Source organism: Phallusia mammillata, chromosome 8, assembly GCF_965637545.1.
Source record: "Phallusia mammillata chromosome 8, kaPhaMamm4.hap1.1, whole genome shotgun sequence".
NCBI lineage: Eukaryota > Metazoa > Chordata > Ascidiacea > Phlebobranchia > Ascidiidae > Phallusia > Phallusia mammillata.
This window is the reverse complement of record NC_137259.1, coordinates 3,965,589-3,985,573: the sequence shown is the minus strand read 5'-3', so window position 1 is coordinate 3,985,573 and position 19,985 is coordinate 3,965,589. Positions and strand designations below refer to the sequence as shown.

Genomic DNA, 19,985 nt, shown 5'->3' with positions numbered 1-19,985 from the left:
TTTCATAACCGAAAAGTGCTTGTCTGTATGTCAGCGCGCCTTAATTTTAACGGTCGTGACCTGCGAATAATGATGATGTACGCTTCTGAATTCCGATTTACTCATTGGAATGTCCTGAAACTTTGCATGCTGTATCTAAGTGAAATTTGTAGTTGGCCAGTGAAAACCGTTTGAATTTATGTCAAACCGTTCGTGTTTCATAACCGAAAAGTGCTTGTCTGTATGTCAGCGCGCCTTAATTTTAACGGTCGTGACCTGCGAATAATGATGATGTACGCTTCTGAATTCCGATTCACTCATTGGAATGACCTATAACTTCGCATGCTGAATCTAAGTGAAATTTGGAGTTGGCCAGTGAAAACCGTTTGAATTTATGTCAAACCGTTCGTGTTTTATAACCGAAAGGTGCTTGTCTGTATGTCAGCGCGCCTTAATTTTAACGGTCGTTCCTTGCGAATAATGAGCATGTACGCTTCTGAATTCCGATTCACTCATTGGAATGACCTATAACTTTGCATGCTGTATCTAAGTGAAATTTGGAGTTGGCCAGTGAAAACCGTTTGAATTTATGTCAAACCGTTCGTGTTTTATAACCGAAAGGTGCTTGTCTGTATGTCAGCGCGCCTTAATTTTAACGGTCGTGACCTGCGAATAATGATGATGTACGCTTCTGAATTCCGATTCACTCATTGGAATGACCTATAACTTTGCATGCTGTATCTAACTGCAATTTGTAGTTGGCCAGTGAAAACCGTTTGAATTTATGTCAAACCGTTCGTGTTTTATAACCGAAAGGTGCTTGTCTGTATGTCAGCGCGCCTTAATTTTAACGGTCGTTCCTTGCGAATAATGACCATGTACGCTTCTGAATTCCGATTCACTCATTGGAATGACCTATAACTTTGCATGCTGTATCTGAGTGCAATTTGTAGTTGGCCAGTGAAAACCGTTTGAATTTATGTCAAACCGTTCGTGTTTTATAACCGAAAGGTGCTTGTCTGTATGTCAACGCGCCTTAATTTTAACGGTCGTTCCTTGCGAATAATGACCATGTACGCTTCTGAATTCCGATTCACTCATTGGAATGACCTGAAACTTTGTATGCTGCACCTGACTGCAATTTGTAGATGACTAGTGAAAACCGTTTGAATTTATGTCAAACCGTTCGTGTTTTATAACCGAAAGGTGCTTGTCTGTATGTCAGCTCGCCTTAATTTTTAACGGTCGTGACCTGCCCAAAATGACCATGTGCGCTTCTCATTTCCGATTTACTCATTGGAATGTCCTGAAACTTTGCATGCTGTATCTAAGTGAAATTTGTAGTTGGCCAGTGAAAACCGTTTGAATTTATGTCAAACCGTTCGTGTTTCATAACCGAAAAGTGCTTGTCTGTATGTCAGCGCGCCTTAATTTTAACGGTCGTGACCTGCGAATAATGATGATGTACGCTTCTGAATTCCGATTTACTCATTGGAATGTCCTGAAACTTTGCATGCTGTATCTAAGTGAAATTTGGAGTTGGCCAGTGAAAACCGTTTGAATTTATGTCAAACCGTTCGTGTTTCATAACCGAAAAGTGCTTGTCTGTATGTCAGCGCGCCTTAATTTTAACGGTCGTTCCTTGCGAATAATGACCATGTACGCTTCTGAATTCCGATTCACTCATTGGAATGACCTATAACTTTGCATGCTGTATCTAACTGCAATTTGTAGTTGGCCAGTGAAAACCGTTTGAATTTATGTCAAACCGTTCGTGTTTTATAACCGAAAGGTGCTTGTCTGTATGTCAGCGCGCCTTAATTTTAACGGTCGTTCCTTGCGAATAATGACCATGTACGCTTCTGAATTCCGATTTACTCATTGGAATGACCTATAACTTTGCATGCTGTATCTAACTGCAATTTGTAGTTGGCCAGTGAAAACCGTTTGAATTTATGTCAAACCGTTCGTGTTTTATAACCGAAAGGTGCTTGTCTGTATGTCAGCGCGCCTTAATTTTAACGGTCGTGACCTGCGAATAATGATGATGTACGCTTCTGAATTCCGATTCACTCATTGGAATGACCTATAACTTAATTTGCATGCTGTATCTAAGTGAAATTTGGAGTTGGCCAGTGAAAACCGTTTGAATTTATGTCAAACCGTTCGTGTTTTATAACCGAAAGGTGCTTGTCTGTATGTCAGCGCGCCTTAATTTTAACGGTCGTTCCATGCGAATATCTAGCATGCACGCTTCTGAATTCCGATTCACTCATTGGAATGACCTATAACTTCGCATGCTGTATCTGAGTGCAATTCGGAGTTGGCCAGTGAAAACCGTTTGAATTTATGTCAAACCGTTCGTGTTTTATAACCGAAAGGTGCTTGTCTGTATGTCAGCGCGCCTTAATTTTAACGGTCGTTCCATGCGAATATCTAGCATGCACGCTTCTGAATTCCGATTCACTCATTGGAATGACCTATAACTTCGCATGCTGTATCTGAGTGCAATTCGGAGTTGGCCAGTGAAAACCGTTTGAATTTATGTCAAACCGTTCGTGTTTTATAACCGAAAGGTGCTTGTCTGTATGTCAACGCGCCTTAATTTTAATGGTCGTTCCTTGCGAATGATGACGATGTGCGCTTCTCAGCTGCATTAAGTCTTAAATTTTGGAACTGATATTGTACGTCATAACATTACTGTTCACATAAAAATTCGCTAATGTAGCACTAGATAGTCTGTAAACACTGCATTCCTCTCAGCACACAATCGAATATTCACTTCTTTAGAAGTATGAAAAAAAGTTTCAAGTGCACTGGTTAAAAACAAGTAGGCTACTCTACGACAGATGTAATCAAAGCATGAACTACAGAAATTGCCAAAGATTAGAACAACAACAGAAAGGATCACTTTTAACAAATCATTTAAAGCCATGTGCAAAATATGGGTGTACGTTATCTAGTGATGTGTTATGTATTCTATTAAAATGATGAAATCTATCACTGTTTCGTGTTTGTTTTGTGTCATGTTCATTGTACCTTGATGTGTGTAATTTTGATTGGAATGGAAGCAATAATTTACCAACCAAAGTATGTTATCGTTTTGTAACACACCTTTTGTTACAACTTTTGTTAATGCTATAGCTAATGTTGCAAAAAAAGGAATATATTCTTTAGAATCATTTTGAACTAGCTATGGGACGTCTTGACAATAATTGATGAGTCAACAATATGCAACTTGCTGATTCAGCACTTATTCTCACTGTAAAAGCCTACGCTCCGTTGCGTCATCTACCACAAATTCAGAAAGAAACAGAAAGAGAAACGTGAACAATATGTAAAAGAAAAAAGTAGAAAGAAGCTTAAGGATCTCGACACACCAAAGAAAGCAATCTTGCAATATGAAAACAACAACAAGATCACAAAAGAAATGGACAGGATCCGTCAAACTAAGTTTGGAAACTTAAAAAAAAACAATTGGAGCTTTTGTTGGGCGACATTTTCTGTCGTGTTATATGCAGACTAGGATGCAGGGGTGGAATATTTAGAGGAATGAGGCGAGATGAACTGTTAGGAAAAGAGGAAACTGCCCAAGGAATTTTTCAATTTTAGTTGAAAAGCAGAAAGAACAAAATCGACATGGTTGCATTGTTTTGTCCAAACTTGAATATGATCACCTCAAGGTTGCATCTGACCATGCATGGGCTTTTTTGAAACATAAGCCGGGAGAGAAATCTCAAGCTTTTCCATCATTGGTTACTGCTGGTGCTGAAATGGAAGCCACTACATTCAATAGGCTTTTCAAACTGGTTTCTATCAACGTAAATGGCAGTTTCAGCAACTGATGTCAGAAAAATAATAACAACCAAAATGCGAGATGCTCCAGCAGAAGTTCAAAAAGCAGTTGCCAGGGCCGAGGGGCACTCAATCGGAATGGCAAATCGGGTGTATGACTTGTCTCATCCTTAAATTTGTTGAAACAGCTAGGATGGCTATGGAGGAGGTGGTTTCAAGTAAGCACCCATTTACTAATTCATTTTCAACTACCCAACAGGATTTTTCTTCAATAGTTTATGTTTCGCAATTTGGTCAGTTAAAACCTTTTCATCATTATATTCTAGATCAGTGGTTCTCAAACTGTGGTACGCGTACCACTAGTGGTACGCCAGGACTTTTCCGGTGGTACGCGAGCAGCTCCATCATACCTAATTTAAGTCTGAACTAAAATTGCAACTTAACTGACCCGATTGATCAGTCCTGGTTTGGGCGAAACTTGTGTCTTGTACAGTCTTTTAAAATTACGGAATATGCTAAACTATGTCAGGGCGAGAAAATGGGCCTATTTCTTGGTCTATCCATTCAAACAGGTTTTGGAGGTGGTACGCAGTGATAAAAAAAGTTGTCAGGTGGTACATGGTCCGTATAAGATTGAGAATCACTGTTCTAGATGATATAAGTATGTTTTAATTTGATATTAAATAGTTGTTTGTTTTGTACAGAAGATATATCTCAATCTCAACCGGATCAGGAGTCGTCAGAATCTGGTATGTATATGACTTACATACTACAATCAATGTTAGACAGGCATTTACATGTTATAAGTAAGCACTCTAGTTGTACATGGTGTGCTTGCCACCTATACAGTCATTCCATAACGACCATTGGGGTAATCTAACTTTATATTACATTATACAAAAGCAGCAATGCCAATAAATTTGACATAAGAGTCACAACTCAAGCATCTTCCTGCCATAAGAAGGAAATTTTAAACTAAACTCTGCAAGAATTTTGACTGTTATGTCAAATATATTGACTTCGTTATTTTTAGAGTTACGCTTATTTTGCACTAACTTAATATTATACTTGTCTAATTTCATTTACTGTGTCACAGAAAGTGGAGAAACAATCGCAACCACAACGTCAGAAAATCAAAAACTCAGCACTGGTAGGCTTGCGTTTTTTGCTTTTAGTATTTTATTTATGTCAATGCAATTTTAATAACTGACAAGTTTACTTGATTGCAACCAATCGCTGTCATGAACTACCTCTGAACATAGTGCATTGAAGTTGTCATAGTCCAAGTCATGGTAGTTATAATTGTATTTACAATTATTTATATTATGTTGCAGATGAATCATTGTATATAATGGTTCAGTTTGTGGACAATAATGAAGTTTTACAAATTTTTCGAATCTCTGACTTAAAAACATTGGACAACAAGAAATTTAAAGACTTCTCTCAAATTCCTGAAGGTGGTTTATGCAAAGCGAGGTGGCCAGCAGACAAGCTGTTTTACAAAGCTAAAAGAATCCAACAGTCGCTATGTAAGTTTACTAGACTTGAACTTTTTAAAGCTTAGTAATACCAGATACAAGTAGGATAATTGTAACAGCCTAATGACATCCCATTAAACGTACATGAAATAATATAAAATTGCAAACTTTCCAAGAAATATTAATATTTTTTTGTCTACTTCCAGATACACCAACTAAAGAAAAATGCAGCTCAGATTCTTGAAGCATCACCAAAAAAAGAGAAGACTTTTCTAAATTATTTAAAATAACATGTCATGCAGTTACATTGATTCTGTAAAATAACTTTTTTCTATTCATATATTTTCTATTCATATTTCTCACTGTAGTTGATAGTGTGTGATGCAGCTTTAAAATTACCTAATTTATTGACTGCAAAACAAACATACATTTACTTACATTTTACATGTCCCAAGCTATTTTGGAAACTTAAACCCATTGCATTTCTGTTTTGCATTGCCATTAACCTTATTATCTTAGTGAATGTTTCCAATGTTCAGTGTTCATTTTCATTATTTTTGTAAATAATCATTTATTTTCATCGCTGTATGTTCTTTTTGCAACAATGTTGTTGAAGCACTAAGCCCCATTTTACTATTGAATGTTTCCAATGTTCGGTGTTCACTTCCCTTTTTTTGTGCATAATCATTTATTTTCATCGCTGTATGTTCTTTTTGCAACAATGTCGTTGAAGCCCTAAGCCCCATTTTACTATTGAATGTTTCCAATGTTTGGTGTTCACTTCCCATTTTTTGTACATAATCATTGATTTTCATCGCTATATGTTCTTTTTACAACAATGTTGTTGAAGCCCTAAGCCCCATTTTACTATTGAATGTTTCCAATGTTCTTTTTGCAACTTTGTTGTTGGAGCCCTCAACCCCATTTTACTATTGAATGATTCCAATTTTTGGTGTTCACTTCCCTTTTTTGTGCTTAATCTTTTATTTTCATCGCTGTATGTTCTTTTTGCAACAATGTTGTTGAAGCCCGAAGCCCAATTTTAATATTGAATGTTTCCAATGTTCTTTTTGCAACAATGTTGTTGAAGCCCTAAGCCCCATTTTAATATTGAATGTTTCCAATGTTCTTTTTGCAACAATGTTGTTGAAGCCCTAAGCCCCATTTTACTATTGAATGTTTCCAATGTTCTTTTTGCAACAATGTTGTTGAATCCCTAAGCCCCATTTTACTATTGAATGTTTCCAATGTTTGGTGTTCACTTCCCTTTTTTTGTAATTAATCATTTATTTTCATCGCTGTATGCTATTTTTGTAACTTTGTTGTTGAAGCCCTAAGCCCCATTTTACTATTGAATGTTTCCAATGTTCGGTGTTCACTTCCCTTTTTTTGTACTTAATCATTTATTTTCATCGCTGCATGCTCTTTTTGCAACTTTGTTGTTGAAGCCCTAAGCCCCATTTTACTATTGAATGTTTCCAATGTTCTTTTTGCAACAATGTTGTTGAATCCCTAAGCCCCATTTTCCCATTGAAAACTTTCACTTCATCAAAATTCCGAACTAATAAACACATAAAATTAATTTAGCTGTGCGGTTTGAATGCTAAAATTTGCAGACCTCTACCTCCATCTAACGGTTTTTCGTTGACTTGAAAAAAGATGTTCCGAACAAAAATTGTAACATTATGTGGTCGTTAGAAACCGTTACCTATGCTAACAAAAATTATGCTACAAAAAAAAATCTCGTTCCGAACCATTACATAGGGAACGGATGGGCAGTGGTGACGTATTTCTGGCAACCACTTGGAGGAAACATTGTTGAAAGAAGATGGGGAAACCACCGAAAAGCAAATAAGAAATATGTCTGTGTTGGGATAAGAGAGAGGTCTTAATCTGTTGGAATAAAAGTTAGAAAGGTCATGTTAATTCAAATGTCCATGGAATGCTGAAAATTTCTGTTTTCGTGCAACCGCGAAGTTGTTAGTAATTGAGGCACAAATGTGTCAGAATGAGAATTTAGCCCCGAAATCAGGACCATGTTACGCGAAAAACGCGGTTTAATCTACAACTTAGTGCAAACGCGTTGTTTTCATGGTAATACTGTATCTACTGTACTGTCAGCAAACACTAAACAAAGTGCCCCAGCAATAAAGCGATCGCTTGTTATGGTCGGGTCAGTGTTTTCTTGCCCAAAAAGGAAACAAACAAACTTTTCATATTCCTGTGATCCAGGAGTATCCCACAGCGAATAGTAGATGGAGATGCCATCAACGGTGTCGTTTGCTGCGTAGCCGTCGAATATAGTTGGCACGTAATCTACTGGAAAAACTCCAGCGTATGTAAAGCACAGGCAGGTCTTGCCCACTGAGGTATCGCCTACCAAACAGATCTTCACTGACTGCAAAAATGAAGTCCTAAAAAGTCAAGTCTAATGGATCGGCCATTTTATGCCGTTGATAGGTAACAAGAACTCTTAAAACAGCAATTAAGAGACGCAAATGTTTAACACGTTACAAGCCACTTTCAAATACAGTTTATACGTCGCGGAACGTACAAGTCGTATATGTTTGATACTTTACTTGATTGAGGAGTAAAAAAATCTTACCCGACAATCGGTATAGACTTTATTAATACACAAATTTAATTATTTTGCTGTTGTTGTTTTTATATATATTTTTAACATCCAAAATATTTTGTAACCATGTATGGCACTAGTGGCAAATCATTGGTTTTAGAAAGTTGCGAAATTGGTGATTTGCAAAGCCTCACTGTGTTGTTTTATATCCTGGCCTTGGTTCTCATTTCTCTAACGACCATAGGTGGCAGTATAGCAGCAGTACGTTTAGTTGGCTATAGAATGCACAAATTAGGTTTGATTACGGACAAAAGTCCTTTCGTATGAATATTAGAGGTCCAGCAACTAGTAAAAAAATGAAAAACCGCACGACAGCTCGCGAATAGATTTGGATGTACGTGTGTGCGACTGGTGGCCATTCACCCCTGATTTGTGTACCAAACAATAAACGTAAGACAAAAAGCATGGTTTTGATATATCCTGTTTTAAGTTCTTACCTTCATGTTGATGTAAGCTCCGGAGAACAGTTGAACAAAATCGAATTGTTTAGTTTTTTGATGTTTTTTTGTGCAATTAACCTCATGTAGTCAGGTAATCGGAACATCACTTTAACATACTGTATAGTATAACGAAACTAAGGTCTTAAACTGTTAAACCAACGACAATAACAAGGTAAAGCCTTCATACCCTTGCTATTAACATATTTCGTAACACTGTACTGACAGTATGGTGTATAGGATGTATAGTAACAATTGACTTACAGTAACGTTTTTGTCGAAAAGATTGTGAAACTGTCCTTATATTACAACTCTATTGTATATAGTTTGTTATTCGTAATGCTATTGCCCACAAACAAGCCATCAACAATTATTGAAATGTTACTTTTTCGTGACGGTTTTTCTACTTAACTCTCTAGGTTTAGCTAGTCAAGAAAGATAATACATTAATTCTAAAACCTGGTTAGAGTTAGTTAGAGATCTTCAGGCCAGGGCAAAATGTATAGTTTAGACGAATTATAACTAAGCAAATGCACTAAACTCGTATGAACACACCAAAACTATCATACAAAACTTAAAACTTTTAATTACTGCTGGTAGCTGGTTCCTTGTTACGCAACTTAGATGTCGCATCTTTATTCAGTTTATTAATCACTGTCAATGACTAATATGAAATGAAGCGTCAGTTGCCCAACTAAATTCACTGCACGTTTTGTGATGATAAAACATAATCTGTATTTCTCGTAACACTGGTTATTTTATATAAGTCACGTGTTTTGAATGGCGATTGAGAAAATGCTAACTAGCGGCTTAATACTAAAGTAAATTGCTATGCGTTGTTTTTCTACTTGCAAATAGTTGTACCGTTTTGTAGAGCATTGGACATCCAGAGTTTCTTTGTGTCTGCAAATTTCTGATGCATGGAAATGACCCATTTAGTGGTGCCTTAAAGTGGATTAATGTTTTATATCATCCATCGTTTGGGCGAAACGTTTAGCAGCGAATATGTTGTTTATGACGTCGCGATCTACATTGTTCTTTGTTTGTTTATTTAGTTGTTTACACAAGATGTGTACAAAAGGCATGACTATTTTTTTTATCTTACTGTCCCCCAAAATCGTATCGCTCCAGTTTTTCTATAGAGCCACCAGTTTTCTATGGCTAAAGCCAAACATCTAGAAAAGAGTTTTTGCAAAGTCACTAGTACATGTTACTTAACTAACATGTTCATGGCCGCAGGTTTGTGATCTCTGCCACAATATTTACCAATTTTAAACAACTTACTGAACACTACGGGACATAACAGCTACAAGACGCTTTAAAATTGACGAATTATATAAAGTGTCCAGCAGTGCACAGCCAAAAACTCTTTTGGAGTTTGACAAGGCCATGAAAATAATAAGTAGAAATAAAATTAAACAAATGAAATTTAAACCGGTTTAAAAACCGTAAACTTGTTTGGAAGGGATAGTTTGCCTGAACCGGGACGTCGACCGCACGCAAAAATAGTTTGTTTTAAATCTGAACCCCTAAACTGAACCGATCACCTAAAAACAGTAAATAGTGAACCCAACCGAACCTGAACCCATATAACAAGCGTTTCGACTCCCTGGTTAAAGGTCCTAGTATATAATAAGATAAAAGTACATAACTTTTGTAAACTCATAACACTATATAACAAGACGCTATAAGTCCTAGTACATAACACGTCGAAAATCAACACGCGATTTTAAATACTAAAAATGATCTATTCTTTGTGGATAACGAATTGACCAATGAACATCAAGACTACGGTTGGTTAAATGGTTCATGTCACGAAACACGCGAAGTGGTTTGAAATAGTTTTATAGCAAAGGTCTTGTTTAACAGCAAAATAGTTTTACAACAAGGGTCAAGGCAACGAACTTATAACAGTTGTGTGGTGTTCAAGATAGTTAAAAAAACGATTTTCAAAGACTGCCGAATATACGGTTTTATTTCGATAACAATTGTCAGTCGATTTGGTACATTAGTAGTGAGTGCAATGTATTGTAACTAAATTTAGTGTTAAGTAGCTAGTTAGCATATTCCTAATCGTCATTCAAAACACGTGATTCATATGAATGAACTACTGTAACGACGTGTACATGTAAAGTCTTATCAACGAGCAGTGACTTTAGTTGGGCAACAGACGCTTAATTTCATACCAGTTATCGACAGTGAATAACAAACTGCACAAAGATGCAACATTTAAGATGCTGTACATCAGTGTTTCTCAACCTTTTTTCTTGTGCCGCCCCTTTTACGTGTTCGTAATTTATAAACGCAATTAACAATAGAAAGCCGTTTGTTTGCGCACAATAATGAATTGATAGTTTTAGTTTGGTCTGTGATAAAACAAACAACTTTTGGATCATTTTGTGCGTTTTGTAAAACTAGTTGAACTTAGTCCTACATGTTGTTGCAGAAATACTTTTCCAGTAAATTAACTTTAAACGTTTAACTCAAGCTTTAATTTTTCCAAGATATATATATTAGGATCAAACACTCTCGCAAGCCGGATGAAATGACGTCGTAGTTTGCCGTAGTTTGATGACCCCTGGTCTAACGGCTCAGTTAATGCGGCCAAGCGCCGAGCATCACAATTTGCGATGTGCGATGCTCGGTACCAAGTACTCGGGTGTTAGCTCGGTTCGGCTAAGCACAAGGCAATTGCTACCTGCAAATTTTGCTATTAAAGCGCAGATAAGCCCCGACAATTGACGCATTGTGATTTCTATAAAATGCATCGTGGTATCAAACAAAGTACACAATACAGTAAATATTTTATCAAATCTACTTTTACTGGTCGCAGATGGAAGAGATATGAGACAAATGATTTTGAGCTTTTTGTTTCGTTTTACCTGCTCTATCTTTTCCCAGCGCCCCCCAATCGCCCAATTATTCTCCAGCGCCCCCTTAGTGATCGCAAACGCCCCCGTTGAGAACTACTGCTGTACATGAACCAGCTACCAGACAGCAATCAAAAGTTGTGAGTTTTGTATGATAGTTTATACATTCTAGTGCATTTGCTTAGTTATATGACTTTCGCCTGGTCTTTATGGATCCCTAACCAATCCTGAAGGGGTTTTCAGGTTCGGTGTCTTTGTTGACTACCTAGTGGGCCAAGTCGAAAGACCACAATGAAATAGTAGCACTTTCATTGCGATTTGCTTGTCGGTAATAGCATTACGAAAAACAAACTATAAGCCAACAAAGTTGGCTAAAATATAAGGGATGGTTTCAGAGTCGTTTTGACAAAAACATCACATACTGTTTGGTACGTCAGTTAATATCAGTATACGAGATGAGTTAGGTTTTTTTTTTCCTCGGTCGGTCGCAATAACACCACTGCACTAAGATATTTACCTTGTCGGAAATAGCTGCGAAACATTGAGACGTTATATATAGCGCGACAAAGTAGAGGGCGCAGTTAGTGGAGAGATGGTACAGCTGCAGCTATACCGTAATTACGATGTTGCGGGGACTGGCATTAATTAAAGTGTATTGTTGGCGCGTTAGGACGTCAAGACTGGGTGAAAACGTTGATGAAACCAGTCAAGTTGACATCCAAAATAACCACCCATGTTCGATAGGAAAAGAAAAAGTTGCCATTACCTGACTGCGTGAAGCTGATTGCACAAATCACATCATTTAAAAAGCTGAAAAGAACAGTATAAGTAATTGAAAAGAAGTCGCTTTGCAACAGTGACATGAACAAATATTTTTCTGTTAATTATAGAGAAAATATTAAAGAGAATCTAAATTACACAACAGTGAATTGGTGTTCATCTGTGCTATTAACTTTCTGTAGTGTGTGATTATGTTTATCTTTCTCAGTGACAAATGTTTTTACCATTTCTGCCTCTCAGGTTTTGTAAGCTAACAAAAACTAAACAATTGGATTTTGTTTAACTGTTCTCCAGAGCTTACATCAACATGAGGGTAAGAGCTATATAACAAGATATATCATATACATGTAGGTGTCGTGTATTTATTGTTTTGTACCATAATCCAGGGGTGAATGACCACCCGGTGCACACACGTATATCAAAATCTATGTGCTGGAGGTCATGTGCTCTTTTGATCTCTTTTACTAGTTGCTTGAACTCCAATATTGAAACGAAAGGACCTTTGTCCGAAATAAAACTGATTTTGCGAATTCTATAGTCAACTAAACGTAGCTGCAAAACTGCCACTTGTGTTCGTTAGAGAAATAAGAGCCTCTCATGCCGCAAAAAAGTTAAGCCTAATTGCTCAACAGAACGTTTGCACTAACTGTTGTTTGCACTAACTGTCAAAAACTGTCTGCCAATTTGCGATGATTTGCAACTAGAACCATAAATGGTGGAATTCAAAAATAATTGAATATAAAAAAATCTATGAAACAGAACATTATTGAAGTTGTGTGTTGATCAGTCGAGTAAAAGTAGGTGAAACATACATGAAATGTACGTTCCTTGACGTACAAAATGTGTTTGCAAGTGGTTTGTAACATGTCAAAACTGTTAAACAATTGTGTATCTATATTACATTTTAGCAGTCAGTGAAGATCTATTTAGTAGGCGACAACTCAGTGGGCAAGACACACATGTGCTTCACATACACAGGAAAGTTTGATGCAACAAAATACGTACAAACAACTACATTACCAACTACGTTAGGCAACTTCGCAGTAAACGACTCCGTTAATGGGATTCCCATAGAGTATTCGTTGTGGGATGCTGCTGGATCAGAGGAATATGACAAGTTCGTTTCTTTCTTTCTTTCCTCAATTGTGCAAGAAAATAACAGAGCAGAACAAGCGATTGCTTTAATACTGGGACATTTGTTCAGTTTTTTTTTTTTTTTGAATTGGTACGGGCTCCTTCAATGGGCCTGGTATACTGTGATTTATATATGAATGTGCCGTGATCGCGGACTTGCATAGACGCTTCAGGGCTGATCCCAGTTACGAATTTATGTTCATCAGTAGATTCAGTATTAGCCTGAAAACAACGCGTTTGCACGGAGTTGTAGATTGAACCGAGATTTTCGGGTAAAATGTCTTGGTTTCAGGACTGACTTCATATTCTGCCATATTTGTGCTGCAATTTTACTAACTTTCGAGCTTAATTCGGACTCTTAATTCGTTAAAAAAATCGCGTGTTAGGACCGGTTTTTGGATTTATATATTCGTTTGTCGGGCCGTGTGCGTACCCCGACTACTAACAACTTCGCGGTTGCACACAAAAAAGAAATCTCTAGCACTCCATGGACATTTCAATTGACACGAATTTTATATTTTTCCCAACAGAATAAGGCCTCTCAACTATCCCAAAACAGACATCTTTCTTGTTTGTTTTTCGGTGGTTTCCCGATCTTCTTTCGACAATGTCTCCTCCAAGTGGTTGCCGGAAATACGTCACCACTGCCCATCCGTTCCCTGCATCCTTGTCGGAATAAAGTCCGATCTTCGGGAGGACCCGGAGACCATGAAAGATATGAAGAGCATTGGAACACAACCCCCCACCGGATCATTTTATCCAACATTATTAAATACTGCGAAATTCCAAATTTAAGGTGGTTGAATACTCTCTGACAGAAAAAAGAAAAAAGAAGTGTTCCTACAATCAAAAAACCTGAATTTCTGTTTTGTGTTCGATACAAGTTCCTTGCAGTTAGTGTTTTAAAAAGCGATATCATAATGACAGCAGACCAATTAATTACAAAATATCAAACACGTTTTGCACAATCCTACAAGATTATCTTTTGTTTAACAAGCTCTTTTTTGGCATATAATAGACCGCTAAAATTGATCGGAAAGAACTTATTGTATACTCTGAAACGGGATTATATTATTGCCAACTAGACGTACGCACTCGGCTGCCAAATTGTGATTAGTGGTCGTAAACGAAATAGAATTTGTGATACTGTAAAGTGTAAACGCTAAAAAAATATACATGGATTGATAACTTTAGGGAATATATCTTGAGTTTGTTTGCCAGTATGTTGTGACGAGTCAAAACTATTGAACGTTATGTGTCTCAGTCTTTCTACATTAAAGTTTATTCCATTATTGATGTCGGTTGGTAAGACCTATAAAATGGCAGATAACATAAAAAAGGATTTTCAAAGACAAAACTTTACTTTACCTTTGCAGAGTGTGAAAATTGTTGTGGTGGGCGATGGCGCAGTGGGCAAGACTTGTCTTCGCTTGACCTACGAAGGAGGCACATTTCCAGACTACATATCGTCTCAGTTAAACTGCTACGCACAAACACGCACTGTAAATGGGATTACCATCATGTATTCAGCGTGGGATACTGCAGGACAAGAGGAATACGATAGGTTTGTTTATTAAATGTGCAAGAAAATAATGTTTTGACTACCACAAGTGATCGCTTCAACATTGGAATGTTTGGTTTTTTTTATTTAGGACACAGTAAATTCAGTCCTTCCGTTATAAGAACAAGTTTACACAGAAATTTAGATTGGGTCGATCATATCGGGTCAGATTTGGAGTTAAGTTAAATTTGTTTCCATAATCACTTCATCATCACAATTCCATTGTCGAACGGTTACATAAACAGCAAGGACACCGAAAAAACAAGTGTTATCGAGTTTAGTGTCCAGCGGAGTTAATTAACTCCTTAAGTTTTATGGTAACTCAAGTTACCATAAAACGGTCTTAATTTGGGTCTAAAGTCAAACTACATATGTAGCAAAATTTTGTTGCTTGTTGGTTTTCTTGCTTGTCACCGTCACTTTATAATTTTATTCTTTTTCGTTGTGGCACACTAGATACGTTTGTGTTATGGCACCATCCCTGCTTTGGTTTGTTCAGCGTTCATTACGCCGAAATGTGCCTTTCTGTCTCACAGGCTTTAAGCAAGGCGTCGCAAGTGAACGAGGTGGCTTTTTCTCCGGGCGCTGTGAAGCAGAAACGTGGTGGTGTTGGTGTTGGGTTGCAACGTGCCCGGTGTAAAGTCGTTTTTATATTGTTTTAATATAATCCGCGCCCCTAAACTAAATACATTTGGCCTTAGTGCTGAGCCGTTATCGCAGGCTGTTGGACCGGTTAGAAATTAAGTAAACAGATTTGGTGTAAAAGACCGATTTATCAGGCCTATCGAAATAATTTGGAACTTTTAGGCCTGTTCACGCTCCAATTTTGAGTTGATAACAACTCGTTCGCAGGAATAAGTAAATGTTTACCATTTATTTCATCAAGGCCTTTAGCATTTTAGGGGCATCTAAATTAACACAAACTTTGTAATTTTATTCCCAATAGACTGAGACCTTTGAAGTATCCTGGTACCGACATCTTTCTTATTTGTTTTTCGGTGGTTTCCCTATCTTCTTTTGACAATGTCTCCTCCAAGTGGTGGCCAGAAATACGTCACCACTGCCCATCCGTTCCCTGCATCCTTGTGGGAACAAAGTCCGATCTTCGTGAGGACCCGGAGACCATGGAGAAGATGAAGAGCATGGGAACACAACCGATCAGGTAAAACATCATTTTCGTTTAAACACTAAGAATCTCCAGTTAAATACCAATGTCAAAAAAACAGAGAAACAGTTGCGTTCGTGCACCTTTTAAAATTGTAGAGTACTAACTACTTTCATCCATTGGAAATTACAGTATTTTATCCTAACCCAGAACAGCGCGGACAAAATACAAGATGGTTGACTCTCTGACAAAGGCAGAAAAAGAGTGTTTCTACTATCACAAATGAAATGCTGTTCTATGTTTGATACAAAACCACGATCGATTTGTCGTTCTTTGTAGTTAATGCTTTGAAAGCTAAACCATATTGGCAGCAGCAGAATTGATTAGAAAAAGTCACACACGTTTTGCACAATCATACAGTACTACTGAACCAAACACGAACTACAGTCATTTGCAAAAATATTTGCACTGGAAAAGATTTATCATTTAATAAACAGGTTGTTTAAATTTGCAGAACAGAGCAATGCCTTCAGTTAGCAAAAGATATCGGTGCTCTTAAGTATATGGAATGCTCCAGTTTACGTGTCGAAGGCGTTCAAGAAATTTTCCAAGATGCGATGAAATCAGTCGTTTTGCCAGCAACAAACAAGAAGAAGAAAACAAACTGTGTTACTCTATAGACCAGTTTTTCTCAAACTGTGTGAGAAATTGTAAAGTGTGCGTGAATGATTCGCTATGCAAACAAGTGCACACTTTAACTGGTGTTTTATGACTTTACGACGAAATACTGGTGTGCATGACAACGTTTCAAAGCTCATATTTTAGTTATTGTTACTAAAAACCATCCTTACCACCACAAAAAAGTTGAAAATAAACATTCTTAAGTTTGCAAAAGGAAAAAAAATCTAAAACGAATATACCATGTAAAATTTCGATTTTTTTAAACGAAACAGCATGATTTGGGGAATTTTTGCTAAGCATCGATGTTTGCAAGCAATTGATTATGCATACCAATGTATGTCTATCGTTATAAAACAATATCTTTCTTTTCTTTATACGTAAACCAGGTGTGCATTGTATATCAAGCCCACGGTTTGTTGTTATAGTTTCCTGACATCAAGGTCGAAGAGGGGGGCAGGGGTGCACGACCTACGGCCGTGAACATATTAGTTAAATTACATGTAGTGATGATTTCGGAAAAAAAAACCTTTGTTATATGTTTCACTAGTAAACTGGTCTTTGTTAAAAGCTTTGCTCAATGTACGGATAATGTAAAAAAATAATCATTAATGCACCAGTAAATGGGGTATTGAGATAAATCCTATTTCTTTACATCAGTAATTTACGAAAAAAAATCATGAAGAAACTAGGACGCAGTTGGTGATATTAGAATGTTGTGCAATCCTGATTTTATGGGATATTGTTGAACAATTTTAGTGATCACGCAACTCATTGAAAGACATGGAATAGTTTTCAAATGTTTAATAGCAAAGAACAATCAGATGAACGAAATCAGAAAGTATGTTTTTCATTGTTTTGCGCAGAAAAAGACATGTATTACGATAGTTCCAAAAATTAAAAGTTTTCACAGCAAATTTAACAACTGATAATGACAAATTCCTATTTTTCACCAACATGCCAGTCGTGTTCAACATTTTGAGTGATACCGATCACAAATTACTCCGTCACATTCCAAGTGCTGCAAAGTAATAATATTGAACATTTTAACAGTTTGATGACAACATGTAATTTGTACATAGTTCTGTGTCTCTCTTCTAACCCATCACTAAAGTCACAATTTTATGTTTTTGACAACTTGCTGACTAAACTAGGTTTTTGGACTTAGAAAGCAACTTAAAGCAATCAAGTAATGCGTTTTAACATTCTAGATCAGTGGTTCCCAGCCAGGGAGGAATTGCAAAGCTTAAGGACAGAAATTTGCTTCATTTTGTGGATTGTAAAAAGAAACTTGCTCTGGGTATATGACCTGTGAAGTTAATTAAAGTCCCGAATTTTAAGATGTTGTATGGTTTTGCATCTACTATCGGAGGAATTAAAATGTTTTGAATTGTTAACGGAGGAATTCTTATAAAATGGGCTTTAAAGCACTGCTCTGGACTCAAAAATATATTCAAGTAAATGTGCTTAAAAGATTAAAGATACACCGTTTTAAAGCTGGGATCAGATATGAATCATTTTGAGGCAAGTCATAGACTGTAGTAAAGTCCAACCTGCGACGGGATTTGAACCACGACGACAGCAGCCTAACCGTTGTTGGCACAAACCGTTATAAAGGATAATTTAAAGTTCAAAACCAAGAAAGTTTATTCAGCTTAATTTTCGCAAATCGTGACAAAAGTTGTAGACTTACAAGAACCATGCCACCGTCCTGAAAGATCCAATCCAAAGTCGCCTCTCTCTTTCCATTATCCCACTTTTGCACCTGATGCAACTTGTTTGGTCCGTCCCAGTTAATAGTGGTCTGTGATTGACCAGGTTTAAAAGTTATTAGTCATATATTGTATCTTGCTCAGATAGAAAAAGTGATAAATATTTGTAGCAATGTGGCCGAATGGCGAGCCAATTACGACAGCCGACGTGGAATTTTTTTGGAAAAAACCGTGTAATTAGTTAGATAATTTAAATACATTTGAGAACTGTGACTGCAGTTGGTAAAGAAATTGATAGACTAATATGTGAAGAAGAGAGCAAAAAGCACCCAAGCAAATTGATAATCACATGAGTAAAACGACCCATACTGCAAGGTCATAAGACTGCATGTCATTTGCTAGCCAAAGTAAATGACAAACAGTCGATTGTTGGGCTTGTATGAACTATTTGTAGCGGTCACACGCCCTTACAAGTTATAAGCCAAATTTCACAGGGTAAAAGTACATAAAATTTCAAGACACCTTGCATGTACGACCATCCATGGTTGATTCGGTAATTTCCTCACCCACTGGAAACAACACATTTGCAGACTTAAACGTACTTTGTGTGTTAATACGTATTTTTCCGTTGCCCTCGTCCGAAATCTCCGATGTCGAATTTACAATTGCACCCATTTTCCTCAGCGCGATATTTACACCTATAGCAGTGATGTAGTTTAGTTTTAAGACAGTAGAAATGTTTTGCAATTTTTCACTTACCCACTGCCTTCATATACTCATCAAAATTTTCACTTTTTTCCAACTTCCATTTGGCGAGCAGTGGAGATGCCATGTTCAGCTGATACTTAATTTTAGTTTAATGTTCGTTCGAGCTGTCGCAAATAGAGCAATTTAAGGTAAATAGTAGAAAATATAGACGTCATTTTGCTACTAAATGAGACCACCGCCCATGTGAAATACCTTGCTCATGAGCGATATCATTTATAAACTAAAAAAACATATTTATGCATGTGACTTTATCACGTGATGCCATACTTGTTTTGTTACACCAAGGGTGTATAACTTTTTGCTACTGCAATGTATAAAACCATTTAAATCCGTCTTGTGGCCCAGTGCTCTACAAAACGGTACAACTATTTGCACAAGTAGACAAACAACATATCTAAACATCAGACCGCTGAATTACACAACAAAACATTTGCAAAACTTTTCCACTAACCGCACTTGCAATAGCCACGCAACAAGTAACAACGTGGCAGGTTTGGCGTTGCGTAGTTAACAAGTCACAATCTTCAGCTGGCTTGGAACAGCGAACTTTGTTCCGCGACAACAACTTGTTAATATGTAAACACTTGCCTCACATGTCTGACCGTAATTTACAGTGATTGAGCTAGCCGGTTTGGTAAGTACAAATATTGGCTTAGCAGCGCAGTTGACAGACGTTTGGTGCCATTTACAACAGTCAGCAATGCCTTGTTTAAAAACTAATGAAAACTTGGAAGGTCATGAACATGGCATTGCATAAATCACGGATCGTTATCAGTTTTTGTGGTCGTAAAACCAAGTTGTCGTGTTATCAAAGCATTTTTAATGTTTTAACCGTAGAGTAATGTCTTCTCCCCACGTTATGTAACTGTAAGTACTTCACAAGTGTTCTACAATCATCACATAAAATTATTATCTACAGCAGTGCTCTTCAACCGGTGTGCACGGTGCACCAGTACGAATAGGTATACAAGGGTGCATCACAAACTTTTAATGAACCATTAATATTTGACTTTCAAGGTATTAGAAAAAAGATGTAGGTTTCAACTTATGTAT

General features: G+C 37.1%; 2 protein-coding genes and 1 pseudogene across 2 annotated transcripts; 2 read left to right on the top strand and 1 right to left on the bottom strand.

The window, feature by feature from the left end:
• Positions 1–3,084: 3,084 nt before the first annotated feature.
• Positions 3,085–6,977, top strand: LOC145205303 (uncharacterized). The gene is made up of 5 exons (XM_080077990.1): positions 3,085–3,992; positions 4,479–4,523; positions 4,871–4,924; positions 5,109–5,303; positions 5,459–6,977. The coding sequence occupies exons 1-5, from the start codon at positions 3,857–3,859 to the stop codon at positions 5,494–5,496; spliced, it is 468 nt and encodes a 155-aa protein (XP_079934116.1). The 5' UTR covers positions 3,085–3,856; the 3' UTR covers positions 5,497–6,977.
• A 7,450-nt stretch (positions 6,978–14,427) lies between these two features.
• LOC145204644 (ras-related C3 botulinum toxin substrate 1 pseudogene) lies at positions 14,428–16,702 on the top strand (annotated as a pseudogene).
• A 539-nt stretch (positions 16,703–17,241) lies between these two features.
• LOC145205337 (fatty acid-binding protein, brain-like) lies at positions 17,242–19,066 on the bottom strand. Its single transcript, XM_080078030.1, has 4 exons — positions 18,924–19,066; positions 18,687–18,862; positions 18,146–18,256; positions 17,242–17,473 (listed from the first exon to the last, which is right to left on the bottom strand). Exons 1-4 carry the CDS (start codon positions 18,994–18,996, stop codon positions 17,423–17,425), a joined length of 411 nt encoding a protein of 136 aa, XP_079934156.1. The 5' UTR covers positions 18,997–19,066; the 3' UTR covers positions 17,242–17,422.
• Positions 19,067–19,985: the final 919 nt, after the last annotated feature.

Coding starts and splice junctions, on each gene's coding strand:
- LOC145205337 (XM_080078030.1), bottom strand. CDS start 18,996: ATGGCATCTCCACTGCTCGCCAAATGGAAGTTGGAAAAAAGTGAAAAT. Junction 18,863..18,923: donor TGAGTATATGAAGGCAGTGG/GTAAGTGAAAAA, acceptor TCACTGCTATAG/GTGTAAATATCGCGCTGAGG. Junction 17,474..18,145: donor AGGACGGTGGCATGGTTCTT/GTAAGTCTACAA, acceptor ATTACTTTGCAG/CACTTGGAATGTGACGGAGT.
- LOC145205303 (XM_080077990.1), top strand. CDS start 3,857: ATGCTCCAGCAGAAGTTCAAAAAGCAGTTGCCAGGGCCGAGGGGCACT. Junction 3,993..4,478: donor TATGGAGGAGGTGGTTTCAA/GTAAGCACCCAT, acceptor TGTTTTGTACAG/AAGATATATCTCAATCTCAA. Junction 5,304..5,458: donor AAGAATCCAACAGTCGCTAT/GTAAGTTTACTA, acceptor GTCTACTTCCAG/ATACACCAACTAAAGAAAAA.